At 39.8% G+C, this 16,726-nt stretch overlaps 1 protein-coding gene across 1 annotated transcript in view; it reads left to right on the top strand.

Moving 5' to 3' along the window:
• The window catches only part of GRM7 (glutamate metabotropic receptor 7), an 837,184-nt gene that overhangs the window by 682,973 nt on the left and 137,485 nt on the right, over window positions 1-16,726 (top strand). Inside the window, exon 8 of the mRNA XM_061129157.1 lies at window positions 13,518-14,453. Coding sequence (XP_060985140.1) covers window positions 13,518-14,453 — 936 coding nt within the window. The remainder of the gene's footprint in view (window positions 1-13,517; window positions 14,454-16,726) is intronic.

Genomic DNA, 16,726 nt, shown 5'->3' with positions numbered 1-16,726 from the left:
TAGGGGAGAGGATGTGCCAGTGAGTAAGGATTTCGTGAACCTAGGCATGGAGACGTTATGCAAGAGAAATCTGAAAGCCACGCAAAATAAGAGCTTCTTTGTCTTATAATGAAGATCTGAAAGGCAATGCTAGAATCCCAATCAAAATATTACTTAACCAGTGTCACTGTTTCCTACAGTGTTACTGCAGGGATACAGATTCTGCAGTCTGTGGAGATAATAAATGTTACAAGAGGGGACAAAATTATTTGTTCTGAACTCCAATGAATTGGAAAGCACTGTCTTAAAGCATGTTCTCTCTTTAATAGCATTACTTCTCAGGGTCTTTAATAAACTAATATGCATTGTGGCTCCCCTGACATTGTGATATTGAACCGTGTGGTTTTCTATGTTCAGAAGGTAATGTTGCAGTGCTCATATTCATCAGAATGAAATACAGGATAATGGTGCTAAATAATCTGTATAAAAACAGTTTCTATCCTCTAGTTCAGAAAATAGAACCAAGAGATTCAGAGGCTTAGCGGGTAGGGGTGGGGACTAGAAAGGGGGAAAAAGAAAAGCAGAAAAAGGAAACAGAAAATCAAATGCTCTTCTCGTCTCCGGGGATAAACTTAACTGATCAGCATGCTTCCCTGCTTACCTGGCAGAGAGCATGACTCACCCCCGGTGAGTGGGTGAAAAGCAATTTGCAAGTTGCCTGGAGTGTGAAAACCCAAGATGAATGGCTGAGCTAGATAGAGAAGATTTAGTAGCAGGGATAGGAGGACTTCTATTGTTCTTGCTTGTATAGTTTGTCATATTTAAGCAAGTCAGAGTTAGGAGGCTCAAACAGAAAGGAAGAATAAGGAGCATTCAACAGCAATAAAAGGAGGCATCTTCTCCTAAGGATTTATACCTTTATATCTTTCTCGGGATAGAATTTGCCCAAGTTCCATTCCACATTTCAGGCTCTATAGGAGATTTTTAAAAATGCATAGTAGCCCTATTATCCCAGTGGAAGTAGAAGAGGTAGAATAGTATAGATAAAACGCCAAGAGATTTCCAAATAAAGTGAGGACATCAGAGAAGGATATCATCAGGACATCAGAGAGGACATCAGCTTGGAGGCATCAGAGAAGATTTGGGTTATTTGAATGGTTGCAGAATTAGGGGAAAAATATGACAGATAAAATGATGCATATAAACTAAATAATGCCAATAGGGAGCCATGGGGTCTTGAAGAGAAGCACAAGCAGAACCCTTTACTAGAAGAAAAATGGATGTTGAGGGCTAGAGACTGATGAGGCTGGAGGAAAGGGTTAGGGGGTTGCTTTGCAGTGACTTGAAGGCTAAAATGATGCATCTGCACTATCGCAGATGAACAGTGACTTTTATCCAGTGCTGCAAGAAAAAGAGTGGGGCATGAGAGGATGGCCACATCCCAGATCATGTCCATACCCCTGGGACAGCCACTAAGTATAGGTTCTTGGATTCACATAGGAAAGAATTCAAGAGCAAAGCATAATGAAGTGAAAGAAGGGTTTGTTCAGGGAGGAAATATACTCCATAGACAGAAGGTGAGCCATCTCAGGGAGCAAGAGAGGACCCAGGGCATGGAGTTGTCCATGTTTATAGGGGTGGTTAACTTCATAGGCTAGTGAGTAGAAGGAGTATTCCTGCTATTTGGGGGATTTCCAGGAATTGAGCCATCACCCACTTTTTGACCTTTAGGGTCATGGCGCCTGTGGGTGCGTCACTTAGCTTGCTGGTGTGTTACTAATGATTTGAGCGTATACCACAGCTCAAGGTCTAGTAGACATCCATTCATCTGCCATCTGGGACCTACTTGCTTCTAATCAGTTTGTGTCACATCCTCAGGCTATGTCATTCTTTTTTTTTTTTTTTTTGAATTTGAAGTAATTATATATTTCTCTTTTTTTTTTTAATTTTTTTATTAGTTGGAGGCTAATTACTTCACAACATTTCAGTGGGTTTTGTCATACATTGATATGAATCAGCCATAGATTTACACGTATTCCCCATCCCGATCCCCCCTCCCACCTCCCTCTCCACCCGATTCCTCTGGGTCTTCCCAGTGCACCAGGCCCGAGCACTTGTCTCATGCATCCCACCTGGGCTGGCGATCTGTTTCACCATAGATAGTATACATGCTGTTCTTTTGAAACATCCCACCCTCACCTTCTCCCACAGAGTTCAAAAGTCTGTTCTGTATTTCTGTGTCTCTTTTTCTATTTTGCATATAGGGTTATCGTTACCATCTTTCTAAATTCCATATATATGTGTCAGTATGCTGTAATGTTCTTTATCTTTCTGGCTTACTTCACTCTGTATAATGGGCTCCAGTTTCATCCATCTCATTAGGACTGATTCAAATGAATTCTTTTTAATGGCTGAGTAATATTCCATGGTGTATATGTACCACAGCTTCCTTATCCATTCATCTGCTGATGGGCATCTAGGTTGTTTCCATGTCCTGGCTATTATAAACAGTGCTGCGATGAACATTGGGGTGCACGTGTCTCTTTCAGATCTGGTTTCCTCAGTGTGTATGTCATTCTTTTAAAGGTTGCACCCTGCCCCCTTCCTGTCTCAGTAGAAAGGCGGGAAAAGAAAGGAGACGTAATAAATGTTACAGGAGGGGGAAGAATTATTTGTTCAGGACTCCAGTGAATTAGAAAGCTTGACAAACAGGCCCAGTGAGTGAGCTGATAGTCCAGGCACAGGATGGCCTAGAAACAACATAAATGTGGTCTCTCGCTGGGTGGAGGGAAATGAACACAGACGTAAACACCCAGGTGGGCAATTTCAGGTAGTGACTTACAGTGAGGAGAAATAAAGCTGAGAAAAGGAATAAGAAAATGACAGGGAAGGTTGACATCAAAGAGAGTAATTAAGAGAACACAATAATGCAACTTTAATAGAGCAGCACTTAGGGACAAAGAGGAAAGGGGTTTATGGAAATAAATTGGAACAACTTTTGCTATTTTTTCAGGGGAGCAAGGTGGAAAGGGTGTCAAAGATGACCGTGCAGTCACTAATAATAATAATTGCGGTAGACATAGCTCATTCAGCTTTTTACTATGGCCCATACTCTTTCACATACATTACTTTTCTCATTAATTCTGAAGCCGGATCCAATACCAAGTTCATCCTAAGAGACAGTTTTGGATGAAGTATAAAAGAATAGATTTATTGATTTGCCAGGTGAAGAGGGGCACAGAGGGCTAGTGCCCTAAAAACTGTGTCCTAAATGGGGGTGAGGGGAATGGTGTCAGGAATTTTGTAGTCAAGGGCAGGATTGTTGATAAAAATTAAGGTGCCCAAAGGGCCTGAATACCTTCAATCAGGAGATCTTCTGGCATCAGATGATGATGGGTGACCTGGAACTTTCTCTGGAATGAATGGAGTTTCATCAGGTAGTTAACACTTTCCATTTGGTGGGGTTTTAGTTCTGAGAAGAGCTCAGGAGACTGTTACGTGTATCCCTTGAGGAGAAACCAGGATGCTGTCCTGAGGCTACACTATTCTTTCCTCCCATATCTCTGCAGCCTGTCCCTTTCCTATTTAGCATCTGTTTGAATCTGCCCTTTGGAATTCAGGGAAGGGGACACAGAAAGGCTTTTCTTTCCAGGAGCCCCATAGAGTCATCCTCAGTTTCAACTCTAGGAGGTAGTCCATGGGATCGCGAAGAGTCGGGCAGGACTGTGTGACTGAAGAATCGTTCAGTTCAGTTCAGTTGCTCACTTGTGTCTGTCTCTTTGTGACCCCATGGACTGCAGCACGCCAGGCCTCCCTGTCCATCACCATCTTCCAGAACTTACTCAAACTCATATCCATCGAGTTGGTGATGCCATCCAACCATCTCATCTTCTGTCATCCCCTTCTCCTCCTGCCTTCAATCTTTCCCAACATCAGGGTTTTTTTCAAATGAGTCAGTTCTTCACATCAGGTGGCCAAAGTATCTGAGCTTCAGCTTCAGCATCAGTCCTTCCAATGAATATTCAGAACTGATTTCCTTTAGGATGGACTGGGTGGATCTCCTTGTAGTCCAAGGGACTCTCACAAGTCTTCTCCAACACCTCATTTCAAAAGCATCAGTTCTTTGGCACTCAGCTTTCTTTGTAGTCCAACTCTCACATCCATACATGACCACTGGAAAAACCATAGCCTTGACTACACAGACCTTTGTTGGCAAAGTAATGTCTCTGCTTTTTAATATGCTGTCTAGTTTGGTCATAACTTCTTCCAGGGAGCAAGTGTCTTTTAATTTCATGTCTGCATCTGCAGTGATTTTGGAGCCCAAAAAGATAAAATTTCTCACCGTTTCCCTGTCTATTTGCCATGAAGTGATGGGACCAGATGCCATGATCTTAGTTTTTTGAATGTTGAGCTTTAAGCCAACTTTTTTCAGTCTCCTCTTTCACTTTCATCAAGAGGCTCTTTAGTTCTTCGCTTTCTGCCATAAGGGTGGTGTCATCTGCATATTTGAGGTTACTGATACTTCTCCCCACAATCTTGATTCTAGTTTGTGCTTCATCCAGTCCACCATTTCTCATGATGTACTCTGCATATAAGTTAAATAAGCAGGGTGACAATATACAACCTTGACTGAAGAACAAGAACAAATCATAACTGTATTTCACAGATGAAAAAATTAAGGTTCAGAAAGCTCAAATGACTTGACCAATGTCACTCTGCTAGGATTTGAACCCATGTCTGTTGGAGTCCAAGATGTGTGTGGTAAGATCTAGACAATGAGAAGGAAAGCAATACTTCTAGTTTTAGATATACAGGGTCTGAAATGCCATTATTACGTTAGTTGCTGATACTATGCAACTTTAAGTATAAGAACTCAACAGAGAGGCAAGGCCTGACAGTGGCCATCTTGAAGTTTTTGCCTGGATTAAGTTGATCATTGAAACCAAAATATCATAGCCATAACATTCCAGTAAAAATAATAATTATTTAGAAAGCTACTCAGGCACTTGCCTTACACATGTTATCTCTTTTATAGCAAATGTCTCAGTCATAACAAATAAGGTTGGGCAACAGATGCTCCAGATTGTTGACTCACTATTGGTCGCAGTGTCTGGAGAGACGAAGCCCACCTTTGAACCCAGGAAAGGCTGATTTCCTAGCTCCTGTTCTTTCTATTTTGAGCTGTAGCTAAGTTTACCAGAGGAGAATGTGCAGAGAACAGTCAGCGACCTATTGAAATCCAGTTTTGTCCTTGTGTGCAGACTGTTTTGTTTTGTTTTGTTTTTTCATTCTCCATGGTGTGTTAATTATGTTCCACTACCTAGCAACTCAGTTCCCCAGATTTAATTCCCTTTCTTCCCTCAAAATGCCAAGGACATTTCAAGTGTAAACTTCCACTCTATAGATGTGTGTGTATTAAATGAACAAAAAATAGATGAGACTCACATAAGTCCTTATGGATCCTTTCATCAAATCTAATTACAATAAAAGTGCATAAAACTGCAGTTTTGGCTGAGGAAATTCTAGAGGAGGGGTCAGTCTTTTCTCTCACCTTTTTCACTTGCCAGGGCTCTTGAGTCCACTCTCAGATATTGAGCATCCGTTACTGAATAAATGGACAGGAGCTCTGACCTCACGGAGTTTACAGAGGAGTTGGGGGCGGACTTTAATGAGTCACATATTTGCATAATTACAAACGGTGCTAGAGTCTTTGAAGAGAGATCCAGGAGAGGTTATAAAAGGAGAAACAGCCCAGTGGAGGTGGGTGTCCTGAGCAAGAGTTGGGTGGGTCAAGGAGCTGCTGAGCATCCCGTGACAGTGGAAGAGTCTCTGCGGGTCAGGAAGCGTCATGGGCCTCATGTCTCCAGCAGGGAGAGACCACCCAGTGTGTGTCCCTGACAGACAACGCTCGCCAGCAGGTCTAAGAGCAAGAAGTCACTGAGGAATAAACAAAAAGACAACCTGGTCAGATCTCCACGTAAATCTGTCTAGCTGTAGTCAGAGGATGGGATTAGAAAATGCCAGCAGGAAAGGGAGGCCAAGAAACCCCACAGAATGCTTCTGCAGGGAAGGTGTGATAACAAAGGTGAGAAAAGAGAATTCATTTCTCAGAAGTGTTCGTTTTTGTCTTCTTTTTGCCCCTGACCCAGGAAGCTTGCTTACTATACAGTTTGTTGGATAAAATAATTAACGTACGTGATGACAAGAGATAAATCCAACACAGGTTGTTGATCACTTGGATGTGGGAGAGGGGAGTAAAGGAAGGGAAGAGGTCTAGGATGACACCACTTCTGGTTTATGGATTGATAAAGCTGCCATGTGCTAGGGCTTTGTTCTTCTCTTTTCATTTCCTCTGAGTCAGCCAGTGTTTTCTACAAAAGACCAGATAGTAAATAAGTTGGGTTTTACAGGCCTTGCATTCACAGCTCCTCTGCTCTGCCATTGTAGCCTACAGTCAGCCGTAGATAATACGTAAATGAACAGTGTAGTGATGGGGGTCCGATAAAACTACTCATGAAACCAGATGGCAGGCAAGATTTGGCTCACTGGGGCCATCGTTGTCCAGTCCCTGGTACAGATCACGAGTTCAGTTTTGAACAAGCTTGTTTGAGGTATTTTTGAGGCATATATGTGAATATGTTTATGTTATACATTATCTTTAAGTCTGTCCTTAAAAAAAAAAAAACCTACTTTCAGTTGTTTTTAATAAATAAAGCAAGATTAAATACCTAATGTTTATTGGTAAGCATCATTTAGGGAACTGTGTCCCCGGAGTGGGACTAAATAAGAAGTGATTTGTGGTTAGCATGTAAATTATAAGGAAATGGCTCCTCTCCTAGCAGTATTGTTTCCGAAAGAGTTAGCTGACTAGTGTTAGCTCAGTGTGGCCATGTGAGTATGTGGTATTTTTGAAGAGTGTCAACATTGTGAAATATTGGAGGTTCCACAGAAAGCTGATTCTTCCGGGGAAAAGATAAATAAAAGGAAGTTCTGAAGCCAAGTAAAGTCAACCCTTTGTAATTAGAGGGATAGAAAGGTTTGATAAAGAGAAATCTACAGTTACTGTAGGGGTAAACTGTTTAGTCAGTCTGGGAGCTTTTAATTATGCAGATGTAACAAGAACTACCCCATTTTCCATTGTGTTTAAGGAAAATGTAAGCATTGAAACAGTAAATGCAGATCATTTAGGCAGAATTGTTGTGAAATCTGTTCTTGATGTGTAATTTAATATATATTTATATGGACATATAATTTGATTTGTGTTCCTTTAGACTTTGTTTTTTGGAGCAAGAATTATTTCTTACTCCCACCCACATCATTTGTTTATGTGCTGGGCCTCTGTAGGCATTTTCTGTTATTCAGCCAATAACATTATGAAACATAAGTCTAGAGACCTTTCTGAACTGTGGAAATTTGTAATTCCACTACAGCTCCATACTTTCCCATTAAATCATAAAAAGAGCATAACTGTACATTTTAGGTGACCTTCTCAGACTTTCATTAAAAGTGCATTAAAAGAGCTAGTGCATTGTAAGGTCAAGAATAGAAGCCTGCAGTCACTAGGTTCTCTAAACAACACAAATATTTTCTTCCAGATCCCAGCCCTTCAGAGAGTATAGTTCATCAGTTCCCAAACTTGTCTACATATTGTCAGAGGAGCTTTTAAACACAGTGCTGCCCCAAGAAGACCCCCAAGTGATTCAAATGTACAAGCAAGCTTGGGAACAGCGGTTTGATCAGAAAAAAATGTCTCAGTAACAATACAGAATTTTCTACATCTTAGAGCTCAAGGGACTTGATAGTGAGATGAAACTCTGAGTCCCTCTGTGGTTGCCCAGTGTTAAAAGCCAATCTTTTACATACTCTTTTATGTATTAATCTTTTATGTACAGTTTTATGAAGCAAGTGTATGGTACTTTCTTCCTTGAGTACATTAAAAATGATGAATTGTACAAGTAATTACACATTTTGAATACGTAGTATCTGAATTAAGTGTGTTTATAGCAGTCCTGAAATTCTGTTTTATAGTCCAGTCGTGCTGCCTAAAGTTTAACAATCAGGACTGAGTCTCAAAAAAAAAAAAAAAAGACATAGATGTGCTACAAAACTCCTTGTGAAGCCATTCCACCTGACCCACTCTGCACTGGAAACTAAAGCTGGTTCTTTTCTAGTACTACATGTTCCACATTCCTGTGTATTTTTCCTGAAAAGATTTTTCCATATATTAGCCAGGACAAATATATTTTAATGAACAAATGGTGTTTTAATAGAAAGCTCTTTTTAAATTAGCTTATTCTGTTACGGTATTAATAAGCAAAAATAATATTGCAGGGAACTGTGCAATAAAAGGACCAGCTAGCCTGCTCTACAGAGTATGTGCTGGAAAGATGCAAATAGAATTTCACCGAAGAAAATATCTCTGGAGTGACACAATTTTCTTTCAAAGAGAAAAAGTCTGTGCGAGGAAAGGAACAGATCTCTTCTAGATAAAAATGGATGCACTGAACAGTGTTTATAAAAATCCACTCAGTTTGATTCCTGCGTTTGGCAGTAAGACACAAACTCATTGGATTTTATTTTAAAATTCCAGTGATTATAAGGTTTCTGCACCCCCTGTGGAGTATAGAGCCAGACCCTTTTTTTCTTTGCCAGCGCACGTGCTAAGAAACCTCAGCTGACAGGTGCTTTTTCATTGTCTCTGTGTGAACCAGAAGCAGTGTGGTCACAGCTGATTTTCTGAGTCCAGGTCTTCCCCACCCTCTTTTCTGAGTGTTTTCAGAAGACAAAGCCAAGTGTTTCTGATTACATGTAATTCACAAGTTTGCTTTTCCTCTGGAACTCTCTACTACTCATGCAAGAGCTTGAATTATTGGCTAACTGTCCACTGGTCTCAGGCCTTCACATACCAGATGCAGAAATAAGAAAGAGTGTATTCGTTAGAATGTTTGACTGCAAGGAGTGGGGTACCCATGAGGTATTGGTTAACCAAGGGAAGTTTATCATTTCATGTTCACAATTCAGGGTTGGATGGTACCAGTATTGGTTTCATTTGATTGACATCATGATGCCACTGTTAAAAAACGATTAAAGATAATTTAGGTGGTACCAGCACACTTTACTTAACACTTTGTGGACAGTCTTCTTTCAGAGAACTGAAAAATGGGGTGGAAAGTAGAAAGCTCCTATGGGATAAAAAATAAAGAACAAGGAAAAGACATATAAAAATTATCTGATCAGCCCACATAGTGTTTTTGGAGTGAGAATCTCTTGAATTCACTTAGCCTTTGAGGATCGGCTAATGGCTAAGTGGACATACTGCATTTCTGGCTGAATGAAGCTTGTTTATAGGAATGTGAAAGTTATACAAGTGTTGGCTTACTAACATGACACCCCGTAGACGAGTGGCTCCATGTTGACGCTAGAAAGTTATTTCAACTCCATCAAAGATACAAATTCCATTTTGGTTTTCTTTTACTATCTTCAGCATGTTAGCTTTGTTCTTTCCATTTGTTTCTTTGTGGTGGCAAAACAGCTGCTTCAGCTCCGTGTATCACAAATGCATACATCAAAGACTGATGACAGCCTGTCAGTTCTTCGTGTCTCTTCTTTAAAAAGTAAAGAACACTTCGCTTGGACACCACAAAAGACTCATTTTTGCTTTCATTAGCCAGAATTGCCTAATTTTCTCTTTATTAAACTTTTGATTCACTTACTTATAAAAATCTATGTGCCATGCATGGTGTTAATTAATGGTACTAGCTCTACAGTTCTATTCTCTTGCCAAGAGCTGAGATCTCAACAGGCCTTCTCCATGAGCCAGCTACTGAGCTGATCCAGTCTCCACTAACCATAAACTGTGGGTGCCCAGGAAGAAGATGCATCCTTATCAGGGAATTTAGAACTGTGTCTTCTACAGAAGATGATGGTGACCATCCTAACCTTTTTCCTAGTCTTTGTCAACCTGAAATAAATAGACTGACATACATTGTTCCAGCAAAGATGGGTTTATTTGAACAAGGGAATTATAATTTGGAATCTGAAACTATGGCAAGCCACATGCAAGACCCCTCACAGCAAGGGAAGGAGAATATTTTTATAGCGGGGAAAAGGAAGTTGGAGGGCAAAGGGTCCGTGGCTTTTCATTGGCTGAGTCCTTGCCAGGGAAGAGAAGTCTTCCTCCTGTTGAGTTCATCTGTGGGCACAGGGCTTTGAATCCCTCCTTTCTGGTCACCTGACACTCTTTGAGATTTCTATTTTCTTTTTTTTTTTCACATCTTTCTGCAATTTTATTTTGCTTTCTGGCTAATTGAAACACAGTTTTGTTGCAGAGTTCAGAACAAACTTCAAATTTGCATTCTTTCTAGCCTTTTGACAAAGTCAATTGACATTATAGTTCAGTATTTGACAGAGGATGAGATGGTTGGATGGCATCACCAGCTCAATGGAGATCAATTTGAACAAACTCCAGGAAATAGTGAAGGACAGGGAAGCCTGGTGTGCTGCAGTCCATGGGGTTGCAAAGAGTTGGACATGACTGAGTAACTTAACAACAACAAATCCATAGCCCTAAATTTTAAATAGGTGCCCATGGGCATTTGCAGCTAACTGTTTCTTCTTATTAAACAAGGCTCCGAATTTGTGTGGATAGGTAGAGATATAGACAAATCATGTGTATCACTTTAACAAAATTCTCACTAACTGGAGCTGTTAAAGGTTAGTCGGTCCATTTATGGAACATAGATTATATTTTCAATAATGATTCTTGTTGTCAAAGCAAGTAAATTAGACTTTTGTTCATTTGGAGAAAGAGGCAACTTTATTGCTTTAGTATATACAATTAAATTGAGTGGAGATCTACTTTAAATGAAAATTGAAAACAAATTAAGTAATCAGTCAATGTAATGTTTGTGGTTATAGCTTTTGTATATATTTGGTTAAGTCTGAGGGAAGAAAATCTGTTCAACTTTGCTGACCATTTTGTTTGAAAGGAGGAGGGGGTTGCAAGCTGGCAACATTTGAAATTGGCTTTAAAATATTACATATAATGATAATTTGTTTTTATATTTGAGCCCTACATCTGTTCCATAGATCAAGTTTAATCATATGACATTTCAGTTTCCACTCGTGTTGGAATCAGGCAATCTCAAGCTTATCTAATGAAATTTATTTGTAAGGTTTTTTTTTGTTGTTGTTAATCTTTCTTACTGATCATGAGTAGGGCCTTTTACTTTGACATTTGGAAACATTTGTATTAATAATAGCAATTTTTTTAGGCTCCCACTTCTTGAAATTGGACATTTGTAAAGTTAATGCATGTCTTTTTCTCTTTTATTACAAATTATTTCTTTAATTTTATGACTTTGGGATAGCTGCCAGTGACTTACTGGCTCAAAAATGATGATGCTGAGAAAGAAATGATTATGTTTTAAATTTAGTTAGATTTATTAGTGCTGACTTGGGCTTTGTGCTCATGCAAATGAGTTCATAGGAGTCATCCGAAGATTCTTAGGTCTCTGATTGAAGTTTAAATTCAACCACTAGAAGGTTATGTTTTATAAAGTTTAATTTTTGAACCATTCTTTCTTCCAGAGTTAACTACATTTGATTCAGATGTTAAATGTAGTTCTCATTCAAGTTTTGATGGAAGTATCACACCCTGCAATACACTGCATCCTGTTTTAACACAGCAATGGAATTTCACTGTGCAATAAATTAGTACCCCCCCTTATCTCTTAAAAGTAGGCATTTTTTTAAAAAAAGTCTCAGACTTTCCAGTATCTTTCTAATCCATATTTTAGCTCAAATATCATAAGAATTTAATTAACTAGATATGGGGATTATCAGCCAAATTTTTTCATTGGAATTTAGTCTGCATTTTTCTCTTTTAAGTGAATCACTTTGCAGATTACAGATACTGAAGTTCTTTATTTAGTTGGTATATTCTTCAGGACCCTTCAGTTCAGTTCAGTCACATCCAGCTCTTTGTGACCCCGTTGACTGCAGCACACCAGACTTCCCTGTCCATCACCAGCTCCCAGAGTCAGGACCTTTGGTGATAAGTAGTAGAAATACAATTCAAAGTATTTCAGCATAGCATAATTTCCTGGCTCACATAATGAGACAATGTAGGAAAAACCTGCTTCAGGCACAGCTGTATCCAGGAGCTTAAGCAGGCTCATGGGTTATCTTTCTCATCAACTCTCTGCTCTGCTTTCCTTTATATTGGCTTCTTCTCTGGCAAATGCCTTTCTTCATATAGCCATGCACACCACATCTTTATATCCTGGAAACTGCAAGTCCAGCAAAAACAAAGATTTTTATCCTATGTAATCTCTATAAAAGTCAGAAAGTTAAATTCTGTGTCATGCCATAATGACCCCATTCCTGATTCAGTCTCTGTGACTGGGAGGTTGAAATATGTCAGTGTTTACAAGGTGTGATGGCTAGAGAATCTCTAGCTACACCATCTGAGATTTAATTAGAAATATATACACTCGGGTCCCCTCCTAGTCCCAAGTGAATCAGAAAAAATCCAAGAGTGGGACTCAGCATACTGGGTTGTAAAAACCCCTCCAAGTAATTGTCTAAGGACCTCCCAATATCTCACAAGAAGCACATGGTGGGGGGTGAAATTCAGAGGACTGATATCAGGAAAATAAAAATAATAGATGCTGTGCTGGAAAAGATGAAATTTCATCCCAGCAATAAAGCTCTTATTTGTATCTAATGCTGTTACTTCTCAGAAGACTGTTAATTATGAATTCTCCTCCAGAAAGTCAGTATTCTAATTGATAAGCATACTTTCATCCTCCTCTAGGATATAGTGTTTTAGTTTAAATTTCATCTTCAAATGGGTACATGGTTAATCTTGAGAGGTTTCCATACTGTATTATTTTCTTATCAAATGCTTCCAGAGCTACAATTAAAACTTTGGATAATGAACCTTATCACTCCTCTGTGAGAAATAGAATAGGTTCATTCAGTTTGAAACTTCTCAATGAAATGGCAGTGATGCTTACAGAATTTTAGAAGCAGTGGCCAGCTCTGACATATCATCCAAAATAACTTAAAAAACACTTTTTAAAAAAGTATCTATTAAGGGAAATGAATGTAGCATTTCATATTAAAGACTTTTAACTTAACTTGGGACATTTGCACTTATTCTCCAGGAGACGGCAGTAGAGAGCGTGTCAGTAATCACTGACTTTAATTTTAAGAATCTTCTGAGTGTTTGTTGAAAATAAAGCTCCAAAGGCTCCTTTTCAGGATATTCTTGTTTTGGGGTTCTAGATGGGAACAGGAAATTATACCACTGAAAGCTACCTCCGGGATTCTTATAATCAGGCATGTTTGGCACACTCTACAGTAGTGAGAAATGAGGATCCTACAGTGAGTGGTGTGGGCTGAATCTTGGTTGTGGCTTCTACCAGCTGGGGTTGGTTAGTTTACCTCGTCAAGTCTCACATGTTGCTGTAATTACTGTTTGTGTTTTCCTCTTAACTAACCTGCCTGCTTCACCTCCTTATTTCCCGCTGCAGATAGAGGACATGCAGTGGGGTAAAGGAGTCCGGGAGATCCCTGCCTCTGTGTGCACCATGCCCTGCAAGCCTGGGCAAAGAAAGAAGACACAGAAGGGGACCCCTTGCTGCTGGACCTGTGAGCCCTGTGACGGCTACCAGTACCAGTTTGATGAGATGACATGCCAGCATTGCCCTTACGACCAGCGACCCAATGAAAACCGAACCGGCTGCCAGGATATCCCCATCATCAAACTGGAGTGGCACTCGCCTTGGGCTGTCATCCCCGTCTTTCTTGCCATGTTGGGGATCATCGCCACCATATTCGTCATGGCCACTTTCATCCGCTACAATGACACTCCCATCGTTCGGGCGTCTGGACGGGAACTGAGCTACGTTCTGTTGACGGGCATCTTTCTCTGCTATATCATCACCTTCCTGATGATAGCCAAACCCGATGTGGCAGTGTGTTCTTTCCGGAGAGTTTTCTTGGGCTTGGGTATGTGCATCAGTTACGCAGCCCTCTTGACCAAAACCAATCGGATTTACCGCATATTTGAACAGGGCAAGAAATCAGTGACAGCCCCCAGACTCATAAGCCCAACATCACAGCTGGCGATCACTTCCAGTTTAATATCAGTTCAGCTTCTCGGCGTTTTCATTTGGTTTGGTGTTGACCCACCTAACATTATCATAGACTATGATGAACATAAGACGATGAACCCCGAACAGGCCCGGGGGGTTCTCAAGTGTGACATTACGGACCTACAGATCATCTGCTCCTTGGGATATAGCATCCTTCTTATGGTCACATGCACTGTGTATGCCATCAAGACTCGGGGTGTCCCAGAGAACTTTAATGAAGCCAAGCCCATCGGATTCACCATGTACACGACATGTATAGTTTGGCTTGCCTTCATCCCAATTTTTTTTGGCACTGCTCAATCAGCAGAAAAGGTAAGTGAAAACGCACACCACTCCGCACATTTCAAAAGCATGTTTCTTTTTGTAAATATTGAAACCAGATTGAATGTATAGAGCGAGAGGTTTTAGAATGTAGAATGATATTCCCAAGCCTAGACAAATCCTGAATTAGTACAGATGGATGCTGCAGAAGTCTAAAACCTGCATTGAGCTGTGCTACATACATTCCACTGGAAACCAACCAAAGGTAAGCCTTTTCAAGTTAACTTATTAGAGTGATTCAGTGTAGCAAGAGATTATCCAGCATAAAATAATCTGTCTCAACTAAGCCTTCATATTCATTCATATCCCACGCCCTCTTCTTTCATACCTATTTCCTCGGGATAAGAGAGGAGGGACATAGTCCATTATTCCCAAGGATGAGGGTGATCATTGCCTGCTCTCTTTCTTCCTAGCAGCTGTGTAGGCAGTCACTGTGAATTGGGTCACGTATGTGAGCTATACAACATCTATATCTACATGGATTTCTAAGTTGGTAGATATAGGAGAACTTTGATTATAATTCTACTCTAGGCTCCCAACAGCTGAATGTACATTAATTGTCTCAAATGACAGAATTAATGTAGCTGGATTAGCTATATTCAGCCATGAAAATTCAAAGTTTTCAAAATGATTGGACTTTACTCTGTTGGTCCAGGGCATGTTCAGTGTACATGCTCCCATCATATAGTTACATGTTTTATATGAGTCGGTGAGTTTAGCAGTTGTAATATGTTGAATTTTAATGCAATCAGTGTGTGTTGATCTGGAGGTTTGAATGTGGGCAAATCATGCAGTGATACAGTGTTGATTCTAAACGTGATTTATGTACATTTGAGTTCTGTGCCTACCCAGGTATGGTTGTGGGAATATGCAAATTGGGCAGTCCTCACAGGTTGATCTTCATGAGCTGTCTTGTCCTTTACTCACTGAAGATGGCTCTGACTTGTTGGTACAGCTGAAACCAGAACTGGAGCTGAGCCCTCACGGCATGCTCTAGAGAGACAGTACTAGTGTAGCTTGGTGAGATGTCAGCACATCAGATGTGGAGCCCGATTCCATGCTACTTTGGAGAAGCCTGTTAAACAGTCAAGGACTTAGTGCCCTAGATGGGGAAAACAAGGATTGAAGTCGAAATGTCTACAAATTTACATATCCTTGCTTCTCAAATTAGTTGAATCTGACTGTTTACATTGTTACTTCTGTTCTCTGTAAAAATCATAGAAGGGATTAGTGGACTTTGGCTGGTTTTCCAACTGAAAATATGTCTTTCCCCTAAATGGTTTGATTCAGTAGCTAGAAGTTTGGGCTGTCTTTAAAATGAAAATGAAACCACATAGAATTATAAAACCAAGGACTGTGAATGGTTCCAGATTATGGTTTGAGTCATAAAAGGAAGTTCTTAGAGTAAGTCCTTCTAAAATATATGCACAAGGAGCATAGTATGTGTCAGAAATGTGTTTCAAATTCATAACGCATGTGTACTGTGAAACCAACTTGAATATCATTTCATTGCTTTATCTATCCATGGGTCAGAGGAATAGTGACATACCAGTTAGAGTAGTGAAATGCAGTGTATGCCACTAAGTCGATAACCATGGACATGTTTATGGGGACTGATGTGCAGCATCAAAGTCTATGGATATGATAACTATTACCCAATCAGCAAGTTAAAAACATGAAATCTTTTTCTTGGAAATTTATGCTTGAGAAATATGAAAGGCAGGAAGCATTGCAGTTGTTCTATAGATGAGCTTTGTTTTAATGAATATTTGGCAATATAGGTCTCTACCATTTCATTTATTATTTCTGGTCATGACTCTGATTCTTGTCAGTTAAGATCCAGGGGTATAATTTACCCATTTAAAAACTTGAGAAGTATAGAAGTGTTCAGGATTTGAATTCACTGATTCTAAGTGTTCTAGAAGACATTGCATTGGGAGAACAGGATTACGGGAATAATTAAGCTGTCTTTAAGCAGTGTGCTTTGTATACCAAGGTTTAGAAGGCATATATTTCTATTAGTGTATTCTCAATGGATTATGTGATGTTTTACACTGTTGATTCACACAGTTAAAGGTACTCAGTTGCTAAATGGAAACAGTGAATTTTGTATGAAAATGTGCATGCCTCTGTGGTAGGCATATGGCTAGAGAAGCATGAGTGATCAATTAAAAATATCTTTTTTTCTGAAAATGAAACCATGAAATTTGAATTGTGGAAGGCAGCAAATTGCAAAATGCAAAAAGCTATCACACTGAAGGCAT

This window comes from Dama dama, chromosome 24 (assembly GCF_033118175.1).
Source record: "Dama dama isolate Ldn47 chromosome 24, ASM3311817v1, whole genome shotgun sequence".
Lineage (NCBI taxonomy): Eukaryota > Metazoa > Chordata > Mammalia > Artiodactyla > Cervidae > Dama > Dama dama.
Note: the sequence above shows the minus strand (reverse complement) of the source record. Positions and strands in the feature narration are given on the sequence as shown.